The 18,774-nt window shown below is 43.2% G+C and overlaps 1 protein-coding gene across 1 annotated transcript in view; it reads right to left on the reverse strand.

Moving 5' to 3' along the window:
* TSPAN12 (tetraspanin 12) overlaps positions 1-18,275 on the reverse strand; it is a 58,977-nt gene extending 40,702 nt beyond the window's left edge. The window contains exons 1-2 of the mRNA XM_077807830.1: positions 18,182-18,275; positions 2,621-2,703 (exon numbers count right to left, since the gene is read on the reverse strand). Of these exons, the coding sequence (XP_077663956.1) occupies positions 2,621-2,703; positions 18,182-18,247 (149 nt within the window). The 5' untranslated portion in view covers positions 18,248-18,275. The remainder of the gene's footprint in view (positions 1-2,620; positions 2,704-18,181) is intronic.
* Positions 18,276-18,774: the final 499 nt, after the last annotated feature.

Below are 18,774 nucleotides of genomic sequence, written 5' to 3' on the forward strand. Positions count from 1 at the left end.
GGCCCAAGAGTTCAGCCAACTGTCCAGGAACCAAACAAGATGCAGGGGCCTGAAATGATTCTGAAGAAAATCCCAGTGAGATGCTCTGAGTGACAGTAGAATTCCCTGACTGGGGTTGTCAAAGAAAGGGTGGAATTTGTTACATAGGATCTGAAAGTTTAGGAAAATGCTGATAACCAGCTCCCTGAGACAAGCACCAATTACCTCTACAAACTACAGAACCAGATGAAGGCTCTCTGGCAGAAACTGGATGGCAGGATGAAGGTTCATGAGGCTCAGATCCAGGAAATAAGATGGAGGTGCTCCCAGGCTATGGATTGGTTCACTCCCGTTGCTCAGCCAACCTAACAACTAGAGGCAGTCCTTAAAAAGGTAAGAAAACTTTCACAAGCTAAAGGCATCAATGCTTTGGATTTGAGATCCCTCCTTCAAGAAGCACACTGGCAGCCAGTCCAAAACACTGCCCATGGGTATAATGGGGCTTGGATACCCTGTGGTACAAACACAGAAGAAAGTGCCAGATAGCAGCTATAGTTGGAGAAGGCTACAACAGACACCCAGGAGAAGTCTAAGAGTCTCACTAAACTCAAGAACGGGCACAAAGCCATGGTCACAACTCTGTCAGAGTACCTGCCTCATGGAAAAAAGCAGATGCCAGAGTTGGAGATAACTTGAAAGCTTGAGGGGAACTCCACCAAGCTGCACAACCACAATACTGAGCTGCAGCCTCTGATCACAGTACTCGAGAGACAACTGGCTGAGAAAGAGGAGAAACTACAATGAGCCTTGACTAAGGTGGCAGAAGGAGCAGCCCAGAAGAACATAGACCAGCAGGAAATCCACAAGCTGGAATCTCAGGTCACTGAGATTCACATAAAAGAACTCCCTCAGGTCCTGCTTCTGGGTGAGCTGGAGGCACTGAAAACAGAGCCAAAAGACACAATAGACTCCACAACTGCACAAGGGGAACTCAGGTCAAACCAGTAACCAGAACTGACTTTTCTGATGACAACCCTAGATGATGAGGCACAAATCCAGAAGCTGAGGTAGAAACATTCACAAGCTGTGAAGGAGCTGGTACAGCATCTGAAACAAACTGAGCAGGTGAAAACGAACCATGAGGAGGCAAAGTAGGTTCTGGAGAGCAAGCATATGGAACTTTCCGAAGAGGTGAAGATGCTTCTGCAGGACAAAGGGGAATCAGAGCACAAGCAGAGGAAAGAAGAAGTCCAGCTCCAAAAGCTGCAGGTAAAATTTTATGGAAGATGAAAGAGTGAACAGAGCTGGATGAGAAAATCAGCAAACTGTAGAAGGAAATGCATCAGAAGATGAGTGTCGGCACTAAGCTGAAACAGAAAGAAGATGAGACGAATGGCCTCAAAGGACAGGGAAAAGAAGAAGGATTCAGCCAGGAGGTCCACCTGTTGACTGAAGATCCAAGTTGCCCCTCTCTGGAAATGAAAGAGCAAATCCTTGAGGAAGAGGAGATGGGGAAAGGAAACCAGTGACTTGACCGAGGAAAACATAAAACATTAACAAAACAATGTGGATGGAGGAAGAACAGAAGTGGGTTCAGTTAAGAAGAATCCTGAAAGCCTCAGGTAAGGCGGTCAAAACATTAGTTATTGGAAACCCCAAGAGGGAGCTCGATATTATGGACTTTCCCAAAGGTGAAAGAGGCGCGTGTGTGTACATTCAGGGATGCTCTTTCCAAAAAGGTCATGAAACAGCATTACATAAAAGTAACCAGGGTAACAGCCTGACTTGCTTGACTATTCCACAGATAGCCCAAAGACTGGACATTCAGAATGTCTGGCATGTTATAAATTATGAGATGCCAAGAATTCTTGGTAACTACATGAGTCATATAAAGTGTATTGGGCATAGTGCTAGATAACCTTTGGTTATATTGTTTGCGAGCAGGGTATCCACAAAGGGTATCAACAGAGATTTGCCAGACTTCCTGATGTCTGCAGAAGAGGTAGTAGTGCCCACTTGGTTGGATAATTTGACCAAAAGATGACCACAGAGCTACCTTTGGGCATAGGAAGGCTTGGGAGAGAGAGGGGGACTGGCTACCTGCTGCCCAGTTGGTCATTAAGGGAACCCATGTTGGCTTTATAAAGAGGGAAACAGAAAGAGGAAGCTGGGGAGCAGAGTGAAGCTGCAGATCCTAAGAAGAGCTGATCAGTCCAGTGCACGGCTTAGAGCCAGTCAGACCTCAGGAAGGAGGGGGCTCTGCCCAGTGGGAGATGAGGGGGAAGAGATCAAAGAGACTTTGCTTTGGGTTTAATTTCATGTTAATAAACTCGCTTCTTGGAGTGGTTTGTTAATAGACATAAGCCTCTGTGGATCATGCCCGAGAACCTATGAAGGGGAAATGGAGGCAGGATGCCAGAGAATTTGGCCAGGAGGGGGCACTACAGGCAGATGTGTCCTCTGACACCATCTCTGATTCCAATGATTCAAAAAACATCACATTGTGTGCTAAAATGTGTATTAACTGAGGGGTTCTCAGATGCAGCATAGAAAATTTAACTAGGAAACCCCACTAAATTTGATAAACTGTAACACCATCATTCAGCTACATGGATAATTAGGTTTAAGGAAGAAAGTTTACCTTGTTTCTGCAGTTAAAGTGAGGACATTATTCAGGTAGTCCCTCATCCAAGCAGAAACACCCAACACACTGATGGACATCAACTAAAAGAAAAATGGTGTTATTTATCAAGCATTTAAAAATTCATGTAGGATCAATCATCAAAAATATCCATTGTATCATTTATTCGAACAATATTTTTCCCATGGTGTGTTTACACGTGCTTGGAGTTGGTTATCTAAGTATTTAGAGAGGCAGTTACAATTATCATCTCCCTTCCAGTTTGTATAACTGATACCAAGGAAGGCCTGCTCTTTGCTCTTCTGTCAAAAGGTGTAATCCTAATATTGGCTGACACCCCTATCCTGCTTCCAGTAGTAGACCCTAAGGAGGGCAGAAGCCATGGAGGGGAGTTACTACTGTTTCCAGCATCAATAACTCTTTCAAAGATTTCCCATCAGAACTCCAGTGGTTATCGTGAAACATATGAAGCCAGCAACCTGTGAGGCACGATCCCAGATCCCGGTGAAGGGGACAAAAGTACTAATCAAATCAGCTTATTATGATTATTTTATTAGAGAAGGACGGTGATCATTTTGCAGTTAAACTCAGAAGACCTGGGTTCAATTTCTCACTCTGACACAAACTCACTGTGTGGCCTTGAACAAGTCATTTAATCTCCTTGCCTGTTTCCCCATCTGTCACATGGGGATAACAAGCCTTTGTTTAGATTCTGAGCTTTATTGCTCTTTGCTGCTTACTCTGTATCAACAGCACCAACCACAACAGATCTCAGATGCAGCCAGAGCCACTACTGTCATGCAAATAATTAATTGTGAATAGCTCACCAATCACCACGGATCCCCTGCAAGCCCCCGTGGCAACTTTGTGCAGTTGGGGTGCCACACATTAAGAGGGGGACTTTCAAGGGAAGAGCCATGGAGCAGCCATTGCCCCACAGCAGGCTCTCCTCCTAGCCAGTAGGTTTCTGCTAGGAAATCTCTGCAGCATGCTAGCCAGTGGGCTGCCATGGTCCTCCACCCCACCTTTCCCTCCACACGAAGGGAAGTGCCAGCCCCGGCAATGCTTCTACTGAGTGGTGCATCTACGATGCCCTCATGAGTAATACTGTCTCCTTTTGAGGGGTCTCAGATTTTCCCTTATCTAGTTCAGTGCTGGCTTCATGCGTGCCCTGACAGCGAACAACAATACTTACGAGAAATTAGTCAACTGGCACAAAACTAATGCATTTGAATGGTTTCTCTGTGTCCTTATGACATTCTTGGGATTCTTTGCCTGCAGCACACTTATAGCAGGCTATTTCTGCTTTTAAAATTTCATGGGAAGTCCCAGCGGTTACTTCATCCCTTCTTTTCAAAATCGCTGCACTTAATAGAGAATTCAGTCCTGGTTCTAAGCAACATCACCAGGAACTTCAGGTGGACTGTATGCTGTGTTTGTATTCCTAAAAGTCAGTGCATGTTAAAATTCTACCACGTCACTGCATGTTTTCTTAAAGCTCTGTGGGAGATCTATTTTGGTTGGGGAAATGGAGAGTAGAGAGCATTTTCTTCTACTGTTTAGACCTGCTGTTCAGGAAGCTATTAACAAAGTAAAAAGAAGAAAAGAATTGGGATCATTTCTGAGCCAAAGTCCAGGAAATCCTGCCTGGGAAGAAGAGACAAGCAACATAAAATGTTGAACAAGCAATGGACCTCTTGTTTCTAGCATTTGACGAAAGGTATTTACAAAAGCCACAAGACTACTGTACAAGCGCGTGTCCCTGGCACTTCTGACATTATGAATGAACCATTTTCCTACGACATGATCAACAGGCAAAACCCCCTTGATAAATATGTGTGACAGAGATAAAGTGTTTGTAAATATTACTGTCTGGTTTAAAGTATAGTAGAAATATTAAGATTGGGATGCATTTGGCTCATTCTGTATTATTGGAAAGGCCAACACAAGTGCTCAATAGAGGTGGAGAAAACCATCAAATCCTTACTCCTCAACAACTTCCAGATGAAGTTAAATAGATACTGCAGAGGAAACAGCAACAGAAAGAAATTCTCATTTGCTAAACAATGCAGTGCTTTTTTCAGCACTAGACTAAGGGAAGTGTTTGGTTTTATACCATGTGGACATTTGTTTACTATGCATTGGAAGAAAACTACCAATTCCTTTTACTTACAGCTGATAACCTATACCAACAACTTTATCACTGCTAATGCTAACCAGACTTATAAGGACAACCTACATATGAAAAGTTTCAGATCTCATTCATAGTCCCATGAGCATCCAGTTCCCCTTTGCTGCTCTCCTTTAATGTGTATCTTTAATGGCAAAGCTAACATACCTTTTGCATGACATACACTACATATAAGAAATTCCTCTTCTTAAATTTGCATCAGACAGTGGATATTACACACAGAGGAAATGCCCTTTTTTTTTTTTTTGGGGGGGGGGGGAGGTGCAGGCACCACTCTAAATTGCAGTCAGCATAAATTGACATTATATTAAGAATCAGGCAGATCCTCTTCTCTCATTCCTGTTATGATGAAATACTGACAGAGACACATTCCCCATATAAAGAACAGATATCATGGAAGGAATTCTTCTAGCTTCAGTTTCACACTCTAAAGTCCAATACCAAATATACTGATGGAAAACTCTGATCATAATTCTGTGATAAAAATCTACAATTATGATAATGACAGTCCTTGAATTAGCATGTTCACCTACACAGAATAAAATATTCCTTGTATATTTCATTTCCAAACAAACTCAATTTACATATCTCCAGATTTTTTGTAGAAAGGAATTGCAAGAGGGTACAGACAATGTCAAGCCTAGAACTGTATTAATTTCTTCTCCCTCTCTAGCCACCCACAAATAATATTTCTTTGATAGGTCTCAAAGATTCACTAAAAAGACCATTGCCCTTAAAAAACACAGAACACTTTAATGTCAATAATTATGGATGGCAACGCTATGTGTACACAATACTATGCATAGTGACTCCTATTCGGAAACAAAACCTTGTCTATTTCCCTACAAAAAAAGGGAAGGAGAAGGAGGGAAACAGGGGATTATAAGTGGAAGCCATCTGGCAGCTAGATTATGTATATAAATATAATGTGAACTTTTGGCTTTTTGACTCCAGGAAAAAAAATCATCAACCCACACAGCATCTGTGCTTATAATGTATTTGTTCTCCTCAGCACCTCCTCCTCCTCCAGAATTCTGAGGATTTCCAGATCAACTCTCTTTGTCTGTATCTATGGACTTGAATATGGTGCACTCTACTGTTACACATAAGTCATTTTAATTTAGTATATTAAAAAAAAAGATTCTTCTAGTCATCGTTCCTCCATCTCTTCAATATAACATGCAAATTTTAAATCTATGCACCATAGAAAAAAAGAATCCCATTTTCCCACTATTTTATACACACAGGCTATGTCTACTCTCCTCGGTAGGGGTGTGATTCCCCACCTCATGCACAGCTAGTTCAAGTCCATATAGCAGTGTAGCTACAGTGCCATGAGAAGCAGAGGCACAGCTGAACCTTGCTGAGTACAAACCTACCTGAAATCAGAGTTTATGTATACGGCACGTCTCAGCAGCCCACGCTGCCTCAACTGCACTGCTTATGCTCATGCTAGCTCGAGGAGAGCTAGCGCAAGTACATGTACACAGGCAGGGTAATCACACCTCTAATTTGCAGTGTAGGCATAGTCACAGAGAGAGAGGAGAGAGACAGACTCCATAACATTCTAACTTGGAAGAAGGAGGCTGTTGTTCAGCATAGGCCTGATCCTGCAAAGTTCCCAACTGAAGTTAGTGGAACTGAGATCACTTAGCATCTCCCAGCACCAAACCCTGGACCAGATCCTGAGTTGGTGTAACCTGGAGTTACATCACTTGACACCAGCTGAAGATCTGGCCTCATGTGTTCGCAATCCCCTCAGGAAGGAGCCACATCAGCCACCCAAAAAAAATCCTGGGGTGCAAATGAGCCTTACGGGGCAAGCAATGGCAGTCATATATCAACAGCCTGCTGCAATCCAATTTCCAAGGAGAAGTTGAAAGAGGCAAGGTGATGTGTTTTGTTTTGTTTCTGGAGGGAGGCCAAAAGGAATTAAAATTGGCAGATCCTATTTCAGCCAATTGTTTGCATTACGAATTTAGCACTGAATTATCAATCAGCAAGGAAGCTATACCAGATAGTATTTGACTATCAAAGGCTACAGTATAATGGGGGGAAAAAGCATCAAAAATAATTTCAACTACACTAGTAATAATATCAGTACATCAATAAGTTTTTAATCGACAATTTCTCTGTGGACCCCACTCTGTGTCGTAAGCATAACAGTAAGCTTTTTAATATTTATTTGTTACATTATATATTCATCAACATGAAACTGAGTTTATAAAATTTCCTATCATATTAAATTTATTTTCACCTTGATAAAATAAAAATAAATAATGTTGTTTTCAAAGATCATCAAAATAAATGTTTAAATCACATACTGACATTCAACTTTCAAATTAGTTTTATTCATTTTGAAGTCTGATTGTATCCCATTCAAACAACTAAGAAATTGGATGTACAAGAACATATTCAGAGAGTTAGGAATGGCCATGCACAAGTTACGTCTTAAATTATCGTTAAGAGGCTTTATTTAAATTGGATATTACATGTCTTAAAAGAAAATATCAAAGGTATTTTTATTCATTAAGCATGCCTGCAGAACTTCATTCATGACTCTGCTTCTTATGATGTCTGAAAGGTCATGGCTAATTTGGAAAAATAAATTTGATATTTTCAGTTAAGCTATGTACATATGTTTATATAAAGAGAGGGGGAAGAGCATTGACCCTTGTGACTAAGGTTGCATTCGTTTCCATTCTTAGCAACTTTTTGGTCACTCAACCTAAAAATTACTTGTTGGGCTGAAATTTGCCATGCTTACAATCTGCTTGAAGGAGATTTTCTTATTAATTATTATATTATTTTGAAAATTTGAGCAACAACATTTAATCCATTTGGAAATATGTGGAGAAGGTAGGAAACAATTTTCTACGTTATTAAAAAATATGTTTTAAAAAAACAAAACACCTCTTGCATCAAAACAAATGGATGGGGGTAAAAATCTTAGTGTCAGATTCTGATTCCCTTACTCATGCTGAGTAGCATTTTACTCCACACACAAAAAATTACTGTAATTTGAACGGGTTTACTTGGACAGTAAGATTCCATTCACCCTGAGTAAAGGTTTCAGAATCCGGGCTTTAATTTTAGTATAAAAATAACCCTCACTAAGGGGTCCTTGAGTGGTCCAGTGAAAACTGGCTTGGGTTTGACTAAGGTGCAACCTGGTAAAAAAATCACTTAGTGCATACACAGAACATTCTGGCATGGGTTTTCATCATTAAACTCACAGCTCAGCACAGCATAACTGTAGCTAACTTAGCTATTTACTGTTTCTTTTTTTCCTGAAATACTCAGGGACCAATTTCCCCCTCACATTCCAACACTATTGTCCTTTGGCATAAGAGAATGTAGAGAGAGGACTGAGTCCTCAGTTTTGTACCCATCTCCTCCACGACTACTCTCAACACCTGTACCTCTTATTAAATAAAGCCTCATACTGCTCCTCCAGGAAGCAAGCAAATATTATTTCCCTTATACAACAGGCGTAACTGAAATCCAGAGAGGTTAAGTGACTTGCTCGAGGTCACATAGGAACTTTGTAGCAAAGCACAGATCTCTGATGTGAAAGACTCATGTCTCATGCCCTAGACAACCTCACTTATCAGAAAAATTGCTTCCAAATGACAATGTATTTTGTTATGCTGTCTAAACTACTGATATGTGCCCACAGACCTTTGTCTAGTGCCGTTAGAACTACAGATAAAGGACAAAATATTATTAGGCCCATTTTATAGATAAAAAGGAAATAGTGAATTACTTTCTGGACACCAGTGTGGGTTAGGCCTTACCTATGAGCCAACAGACTTAGACATGACAATTTGTTGTGACCTTCATAACATTAACCTCCTTGTTTCTCGCCTGTCAAATGCGGTTATCAATAGTTGCATATACCACTTGTGAAGGTTAATAAGAAATGCTATGCAATTCTTTTAAGTAATAATAAATATTTACAGAGATATATTATTGGAGCTTGGAGGAGTAGAAAGCTACATAGGAGAAATACAAGTATTCTTCTTTATAGCCTATGTCTGCTGCCTTCCACAGAGCGTTGAGTCAATGGGAAATTCTCAGGCTATAGCAACAGAGAAGGGATTGGGGAGCATTGGCAAAAACATTTTCTGTAAAGAGAGAGGTCAATTTAAAGAGAAAATGAGAGAAAGTACCCACAAGAGCAATGGACCATTCATGCTGTTGGACGCCATGGCTTAGTGTTCTAAACATCGGTTTTGAAATATTTACTCTCCCTGGAGCCATCAGTCCAAATATAGACAGAGCTGGCTCACACCTTCACCCTCAAGGTGGATGCACTGAATTTCATGCAGTTAACTGTGTGGATTTTCTAAATCAGGCCTTAAAAGCTATATTTCCCTTGGCTGTCCATGGCCAGTAAGGAGTCTAGTGCCTTTGCTAACAGGAACTTCTCCCCAGTGTCACTGTCAAAATTCCCTCTCCCCACCAACACCATTTTGCAGAGGCTGAGATATCAGTCAGTCGCTGTAATTCCATGGGGCTAGACATATCTAATGCATAAAGAGATTTGGGATGAGTCAATACACACATCTACATTATGAGTGCCATCTATTCTACCTTCAGTGAGACACAGTATACTAGGATCACTCTGTCAGAGAATTCCCGTCCCCTCCCATTTCCAAAATGGGGGGCAGAGACACCAACCCGGAGCATGAAGCTCAATAGTTTTCCCTCCCTCCTCCCGTTACCCATTCACCTCTTACTCTGACAGCCCTGCCTCTCCCACATATAAATCCAAATGCCCCTTCACATTCCCCACAAAAAAGAGACCCAGGACTATCTTTCTATAGTATGTCTTTGTACATCCCCTAACCAGAGCCCTGACGGAGGCCTTTATGCACTACAACAATCTAAAAATATTAGATAACTAATATAACCTAAGGATTCCTTCTTAATTGGGAAAACATTAGCACAAGTATAGCTATTAAATAATACACTCCTGTCCCTTTAAAATCCAGTCTTGCTGTGATTTCCTGCTCTGCAGGATAAAGTCCACTGAATAACCCTGAGTTCTGTAGAAAGAAGTTCCCTTCCTACAGCACTGCTGGAATATTCTCTTCATATATGGGAGCTGAGAAAAGTCTCTTCAAGAGAACAGTCCTTATCTAAAGCCAAAGGACTGAATCCATAGGTGCTCCAACTCCTTGCAACACCCAATGAAGTCATTTGATGCTGGAGAACGGTGGAAACAGCTTCTCTCAGGATTTGACTTTAATGAAATGAGGATACATTGATTTTGCTGTCATAACAATCCAGTTTAAGTATAAAAGACAGAAACTGAAGTTACAAGATACTACATGTGTATTTATTATGGTAACCGCACTGGATTTTATTCTGAATCTCACCTTAAAACATGAAAGGAGATATCAGGTTAAATGCCATGAGAGTCTGGCTTGTCTTCAGCTTTAGCACCAATCTGCAATCACAATAGTACAAGTATGTGCACCAACCTCAAAGGCACTCAAGGAAGAAATTGACTGATTTTATAATAATCTACAGAAAACAATACAAGAAATTTCACATGTTATTGGTGATGGGAAATTTTAATGCAAAAGTAGTATCGGACTGGAATTCCGATTCGATGGCAGATTCAGACTCAGTGAAGAAAACAGAAGAAGAGAAAGGTTAACAAATTTCTGCCTAATCAACAACTTGGTGAAATAACATGTTTATTATCACCAAAGAAAGTCATAGAAGAAATGGACTTGGATATCACCAGATGGGCAAATGAAGAACATGATGGACTCTGTACTTGTGAATCGCAGATGAAAATCATGTGTGTTATCATGCAGGTTACTTGCAGCTGATATTGGATTAATGCAGGCATCAATAAGGTTGCAGCTGAGTGCTAGGAACAAAGATTTGCATGTCACAGTTTCAGGGTACCTTACTTTGTGAAGGTTGGTCGGTGAGTGGTGTACATTGTTATAGCCCCTGTGGAGATTTCAACCAGAGGTGCTGGACCCCAGTCAGACCTGCTGGGGAAACCACAGTGAGATGCAGAGGGACTGTAAGACTAAACTTCCAGTCTGGAAGGAGAAAGATGTGGGTCTCCGCCCAAAAGAGATGACTGATGGGAGCCAGAAACCTTAAGAGGGTGACCTCAAGGAAGACTGGGGTAGGGGGAGGGTCAAAGGTGCAGTTAATACTGAAACTGACACCATGATGTGGAGAAACTGAATGAGCCAGATAGCAGGAAGAAATACAATGAAGTTGTGAGGAAAAAATATCATGTCTCTGGTGAAAGAAAAAATGAACACTGAAGAGACATGGAATAGTGTAAAAGATAGGATTACAAAAGCAACTGAACAAGTGTTGGGCTACAAGGCCACAACAAAGAAACCAGGGTAGATAGCCTAGGTTGACCAGAGAGATAAAACAGGATGTGAAGAGAGCCAAATGTCTGGATAAGAGAAAAATGTAAAGAAACAGAAGAATACGCAAAGAGAAATGACACAGGGATTATATTGCAAGATAAAGGAACTGGGTGGGACATACAAGTTGAAGATGTCAGCAGTAAAAGAAAATCATAGGCAAATAACTGTGGACAAAGAAGCAAAGAATATTTTGAAGAGCTGTACAATGGGCAGAACACAATAGATGAAACAGTCTTGGAGAAGCTTCCCAGTACAAACAAGGGAGAGCAAATATTGGAATTCTTACAAGTAGTAAAGACCTTGATAGAACATTTGAAAAAGGTGCTGGGCAGGGACAACATAACTATAACACTGCTGCAGGCAAGCAAGGAGTACATGGTACAGACAATGCACAGGCTATTCAACTAGATTTACAAACAAAAACAAGTGCCAAAGGAATGAAGGAAAGCAATAATAGTACAGTATCGAAAAGGAGATCAGAGTGAATGCAAGAACTACAGAGGAATCAGCTTATTGAGCGTGCTCGGAAAAGCATTCAGCAAGACATTGCAGAGGAGAAAAGAAGACATACATGGAAGTGGCACTTGCAGAGGAACTAGCCAAATTTAGACCAGGATGAAGTACAACAGATCACTTACGTGTGATGAGACAGATATTGGAGAAGTGCACAGAACACAACTGAATCTGCTACCACAACTTTACAGACTTCAAACGGGCTTGTGATAGCAGTTGGTGGGAAGGGTTATGGTAAGTTTTGAGAATGTATGGGATTCTCAAGAAACTGATCAATCTGATAGAACACACCTATGGCAAATCAATGAGGACAGAGAGAGTAGACAAGAAGCTGATGGAATGGTTCAGGACAACTGTAGGAGTCAGACAAGGATGCACATTGTCACCAGATTTGTTCACCTTGGTACTGGAAGCAGTTATGGCTGTAGCACTGAAAGATGAAACGGGAAGAGTCATGTTACGTGGGAGAGCAGTGAATAACCATAGATTCACAGACAATGTTGACTTCATAGCACTGACCCCTGAGCAACACAGTTATACCGACCTAATACACAATGTAGACAGCACTATGTCAATGGGAGGGCTTCTCCTGTCAACATAGCTATCCCCTCTCATGGAGGTCTTCACTGAAACAGTACATTGGTGCAGCTGCACCGCTGCAGTGTTTTAAGTATAGACCTGCCTGAATACTCTCAGTTATTGAGCAGGCAGACCAGCAGCTGTAACAGCACTCCAATTGCTTCTACTAAGCTCCTACAACCAGACTACTAAGCTCCTACAACCAGACTAATAAGTTATGACCCAGCTGACCCTGACTGAAAGTTATTAAATGGGATAGCAAGTATCATCAGGCCTACCACCACATTACTGTTTAGTGCTACAGTAACTAAGGTACTGGCAGTAGATTTACTCCCATCTCACATATAAAAGGAAAGAACTTTCAGAATCTGAGGGCAGCTGCAGCTACATGTTAGTAAGTGCAACATCATTCCCATCCTCCTCTCTTACTAAGACTGCCTCAGAACTTTCTGAAGCAGTAAAGACAAAAAAATATCATTCTTTTGGCCAGCTGTGAGAGCTGGATGGTATACCTCACTACGGACTTGTGGAGCAATAGGCCATTTACAGATTGCATAGGTGTTGGTGGCCAGTAGGTCAGCAGTGGCAGAAACAGCTGCCTCTATCAGCGTTTCTCAACACAATTCATGAACTAAAGCCAATAAAAGGGCTTTTTCAAGCACAAAGCATTAAACTGTACACTATGGAGAAGCTACAAGCGATCATAGCAAAGTAGCTGACAAGCTCCTTTCTCTCCCCCTGCATTTGGAGTCCCTGACAGCAGCCAAAATGTGAAAATGACCATGTCTAAAGGCAACTTTCCACATTTGCAGTTTCCCAGTAAGACCAGTGGTTACTTTAGCCAGTACTACTAGGCATGACATCTTCTTAAAGAGCTTCACATGCACAATGGTATTCTCTTTGAAAAGATATAGCTGCTGATGGCGATGTGGTAGAATTCCATGCTACACATGCTGGTATGGCTCAGGGTACTGCAATGGATGGCACACAGCATCATAACATTTTTGTGTTTGCTCCTTCCAGACCCAGGCCATCCGCCTGCACCTAGCCGAGAGGATGTAGGCAATCTCATGTTCATTTGATGATGTCTCAAAAGTAGAGTTCAGGAATGACCATGCTATCATCTTCCTACAGGAGAAAAAAATACCTATCTCCATAGCGTAATCTGCCTGCTCAAATAGACACAAGGTAATCCCACCACCAGCCTGCAGCCAAACAGCAACTCAGTGAACTAGACAGAGAATATCACTGAATCCTGGCTAGGTCCCTCAAACCTTGATTAAAAAAATATAATTGCTGTATTTCTTAGTTATTGCAAGCAAACCTTGACCGGCCTTTTAGCTGGGCACATTAAGGACAGGCTTCTCCTAGTCCAGGGGTTCTCAGCCTTTTTCCTTCCTCCACACAAACATGCTATAAAAACTCCAGGGCCCACCTATGCCACAACAACTGGTTTTCTGCATATCCAGTAGATTAAAAGCCAGAGCCAGCAATAGGAGACAGAAAGCAGAGCAACTCCACAGGGCTCTACGCCACCGGGGGCCCCACAAAGCTAAGTTACTTGGGCTTCAGCTTCAGCCCCAGGTGGTGGGGCTCAGGCTTCAGCTTCAGCCCCGGGTGGTGGGGCTCAGGCTTCAGCTTTCTGCCCTGGGCCTCAGCAAGTCTAATGCCAGCCCAGCTCTCTGGTTTATTTTGGAGGACTCCCTGAAAACTGCTCGCAGCCCCGCAGCGGGCCCCGGACCCCTGGTTGAGAACCGCTGTCCTAGACCACTAGTCATGAAGCTGTTTGGTGGCAGCATCAGCATTCGTAAGGGACACCAGTCCCACAGCAGCCAGAGTGAAAAGCCCCTTTAGGGTTGCTTGGAGGCATTGAGACCTGTATATCCCAGAGCTTCAGGTTGCTGCAGAAGACTAGAGATATACAGATAGCAGAAAAATTATCTTTGAGACACCTCTATTGTGTCTGCTAACACAGATCTGCTACTGTATTAACAGCTCCAAAGTAATGTGTGCCCTGCACATTTACAATAAGCTATTCTTGTCTAAGCTTCCTGCCATCCCATGCTTACTCTGAGGTGGTGTTTATTATAACTGTGACCAACCAGCAAAAAAGAACCCTCCATAGAGATCCCCCACTCCATCTTTATTCAAGTGAACATTTACTTCAATGTGTGTGGGTTCAAGCCCGTAGAGATAAGTGCTTGGGGAGACTCATAGAACAGTAACTTAACAATATCCACTATGTGCACTGTACCAAACATCAGCAAGCAACTCGCTTTCAAAAGACATTTTGTTAAAATTAACTTTAGTTAACAAATGTACATGTGGTCAGGGCAGAGAGGGGAGCAGAGCATGGCTGTCCACAAAAAAAGAAAGTGTGAGTATAATTTTAATGCACACCTAAGAGCCTATTTACCATCTACCCTTCCTCCAGCCATACAACTCTGCCTCTCATCTTCTTTTTGCTTTGAGTTGCTGAGCAGTTGTACTCATCTGCTTCTTTATATGTGAAGAATCACCACCACCAAATGGGCTGGACAATTTTTTATTTTAGTTCTAACTATTTTAATTTTATATATGGCACACATGATTTGTTGTAGAAAACTGCTTCAGTCTCTGAAACATCTGTGGTACACTCCTGCAACTCATCTGCGGACGCTGGCAACGTCTATTATTTGATTACACATTCACATGCTATTATTTTATCATGTGACTGCTTGAGTGCAGTGCCCAGGCCTCATTCAGCAAGCTTTGGTAACACACATTATTGTTAACAGTGGGAAGGATTCTTGTTCTGAGGATGAGGCTGGGCAGTTTGTTATGGTATAACAATAAGCTTTAGAAACTGTCTTGGAAAATCTCACATCCCTAGGGTGAGCAGAAAGATTTCCCAGTCAAGTCTACACCATCAATTCCCAAATAAGCTAGCCTTGGTTTAAAAAAAAAGGATCTAGCCCTTAAAGTTGTGAAGAAAATCTTAACATACGAATGGAGTATAAAATAGAGCTGCTGTCACACTGCCAGGCCTGTAGTGTACTGCCTCAGTTCAGCAGTAGACCCAGTAAAAAACCTGCAGTAAAAAGAGCTGCAATAGCTCCCAATGAATCTTCTAGCTTCCAGCATGACCAACCCCAAGCATTCAAAAATCAGGAGTCAGGCCCCCAAAATTCATGAGATTGACTTTCCAATCACAACATTTAAGAAGAATACTGCTTTCTTTTCATTGTTCTTTTTGTCTTCCAGTGTTGGAGACTTGACAGTTGACATTTTCAAGCTGCAGATATAGGAGCTAGAAATTTACCTTTTTTTTTTCTTTTTGTGAAAGTGAAAGCAGAGATTCTGAGGTGATAACATGACTTCAGCAGTTGGGTCAGCAGCAACACTGTGACAGCCAATCCCCCACTCCTGGGCCAGGCCTGCTTCCTCTCTACTCCTCAGAACACTCAGGCTCAGCCACCCTATGGCCTTCTCCTTTGAACAGCCCCAGCCTCCACTTAATGTCCCTTGTCAGCTCTCCAGGTCCATGGACCGGAACAAATGACACCCAGCTTGTTAGCCGCCTCCATGGATACCAGCAAGATTTCATAAGCAAGCGAAAAAGCCCAAGACTGAGGCAGAGGCATTATGAATGCAGCAATCAGCATGAGAGGCAAAACATCCACCATCAGGAAAAGATCTGCAGCCAAACGTGAAGTATGGGAGGTACCTAGCTGGCTGCTGCAGCTTTCAAAAACTGTTGCTGAGGTAATAGATTTGGTGGGACTGGGAAGAGAATGGATGCATTTGGGGAGGGAAGAAGAGACGAGAGTGGATTAAGTTGGTGGGAAGAGAGAAGTGAAGTGATGAGTTGAGGTGTGAATGGGGACTCAGTGAGTGGGGGGACTGATAGGTTAGGGGATGAACCAGTAGCTGCAGAGTGAGGTGTATGAGCAGTGAGTGAATGGCAGAATGAGGCCACATCCAAGTACATGTGTGTAAGATCTGTCCATCCACTCAAGTGTGATTCTGAATGCAGAAGGGGGATTTCTTATATTTCACTTTCAAACGACTACTTTCTAGGACCTTAAAGGAAATAATACATAGTATTGCAGCAAGCTCAACAGCACAGTGCTCCAGAAATCTCTCTATTTAAAAAAATAACAATAAAGCTCTGCGAAACCCGAATCTCTCAAATACGTTTAAAACAGTATGCACACCCAAAAAAATGCAAACAATGTAACATAGGAATTAGCCCAATGGTTCAACCAGTCCACTATAGTGCCCAGTATCAAAGAAGTGAAAGAAATCCAGTAATGGAATAACCTGTCCATTCAGGAAATTTCTTACTAACTTCTATTAGTTAGTGAGAGACATGTCCACAAGCACCTATTTAGGTGTCTATGGTATATGGCCCTCAACACCACAGTATCTGAGCACCTCTCAGACATTAACAAACTTATTCTCACAACACTGTTGTGAGGGAGCAGAAATGAAGTGTCACATGGGAAGTCTATGCCGGAGCTAGGATTGAATCCAGCTCTCCCAAGTCCTTAACCACAAGACCATCCTGCCTCTTGACCATGAGGATTTTTATTGGTTATAAATTACCTCTCATAGATTATTCTGTGCAATGTGTTCATGATTTGAGAGGAGAGGAGCAGGGTGCCAGAACTAATTACATGTACTTTAAAAAAAAGTTTCCTCATCAAGTTACATGGGTTTATTTTTTAACAAACAGCCCATAAAATAAAGTGGGAATGCACACTTAGGAAAATGGTGCAGAACAATCAAAACAGATACCAACTGATAAAGTTTGGCTAACATCATGCTCCGGCACCCTGGGAGCACTCCACAGTGTCAAAGAATGTACCACTTTACATCAAATACTACCTAACAATTTCCTATCTCACTCCAAACGCAGTATGGCCTCCCAGCCTAACTGTCAGCCATCTCAGGAAGGCTCTAAATTATGTCATTTAGCTTGTACATACTTCCTGCATGCCTGGTGAGTCTCCACACTAACTCCTCATAGGCCAACACAGCAGGCATGAATGAGGCTAGGATGAGCCAGTAACACAATCATACTATTTATGTAGATCCAATGGGTGCATTTTGCCTTTAACCCTTCTATGCTTAATCGGTGTAAAGCCCAATTATAAGGATGAGGTGCATTTCAATCTGTAAAATTGACTGAAGACCATGAGGAATCTACTTTATGCACTTTGGGCAGCAAAAGCTCCTGGAGCCAGAGCTGATCACACCCACTCCTGGGGCTAGTTTCAGAAACCATGATGCCTCTATAAATAGAGCTTGGACTGAAAATCTGTAAACAAACAAAAAAAATCACCCCATCCCTTGTGTGATAACAAGGTAATACAATATAGAATGTCTGAGCCATAGCCTGTTGAAGATAAGGGAAAGACTCCCAGGACTTTGGATCAAACCCTCAGAGTAAATCATAATGGGTGTGTGTTTGGGACAACCATGAGTCAATGCATTCATGTGATGTTATGAAACCCATGAAATCCAGCATTAGCCCATCACTGGATATTTTCCCTCTCTAGCTATAGATACATATGCACACAGCTGCACTTATTTATATCCCCAGGTTAAAATCAAGTCCAATTTTATTTGGAACTAGTTTCCAGGATCTTTTTGTCTTTCATCATCCTGCTTCCCAGATCAGATGTGACTGGCTGGTGGCCTAGACCAGAGGAGCCCAGAAGGGCAACTTCTCCCGGCTTTGAATGGAGGCCTGCTGCCGTTCCTTTAATGCATGCTCGGCGGTGCCCCCTGGCGCCCTAGCGGCTGGCTGGGGCTGTAACCCTAGCCGGGACGTTGCCACCTGCTTGGCTGAGCCGGGGCCGGCTCAGCCCGACTCACCCAGAAGAGCAGATTGAGGGCGTAGAGCAGGCTGCGCAGGCACTTCACCGAGTCCTCCCTGGCCATGGTGAGCCGCCGGCGGCAGAACGCCCCATCCTCTCACCACATCCTCCCACCCGAGGCGAGGCCGCCAGCCACCTGCAGGAGAAGGGAGAGAAGAGCACCGCTGTCCGTCGGCGGCCGAGCACAGGCAGCCGGAGGGGCAGCGGACCGGGCACGCCCAGGTGCGCGGCCGGGCTGCGGGCCGCGCTCGCTGCGCCCACCCCGCCAGCCTCCGAAGATTTGGCCGGGGGGAGGTCCCTCGCTCCCGGTTGTCAGGGCTGGAGACGGCCCCGAGGGGAGGCAGCCAAAGTTCCAGGTAAGTCTCCGGGCTGCCTCTCCCCCGCCCAGCCCCTGCCGGGGAGCCGAGGCTGGCAGCCCCAGCGAGCGGTGCCCTGCAGGCAGCCGCAGCCGCGCCGCCGGGGTAGGGCAGAGCGCGGACGCGGAGCCAGTCACCCTCCCCGCCCCCTCCGGAGATGCTGCTCAGCGCGCACCGCTTGCCCGGTCCCCGAGCGGCCGCCCCAGCTCCCCTGCCCCGGTGCCCGCTCTGGGCG

This window comes from Eretmochelys imbricata, chromosome 1 (genome assembly GCF_965152235.1).
Source record: "Eretmochelys imbricata isolate rEreImb1 chromosome 1, rEreImb1.hap1, whole genome shotgun sequence".
NCBI lineage: Eukaryota > Metazoa > Chordata > Testudines > Cheloniidae > Eretmochelys > Eretmochelys imbricata.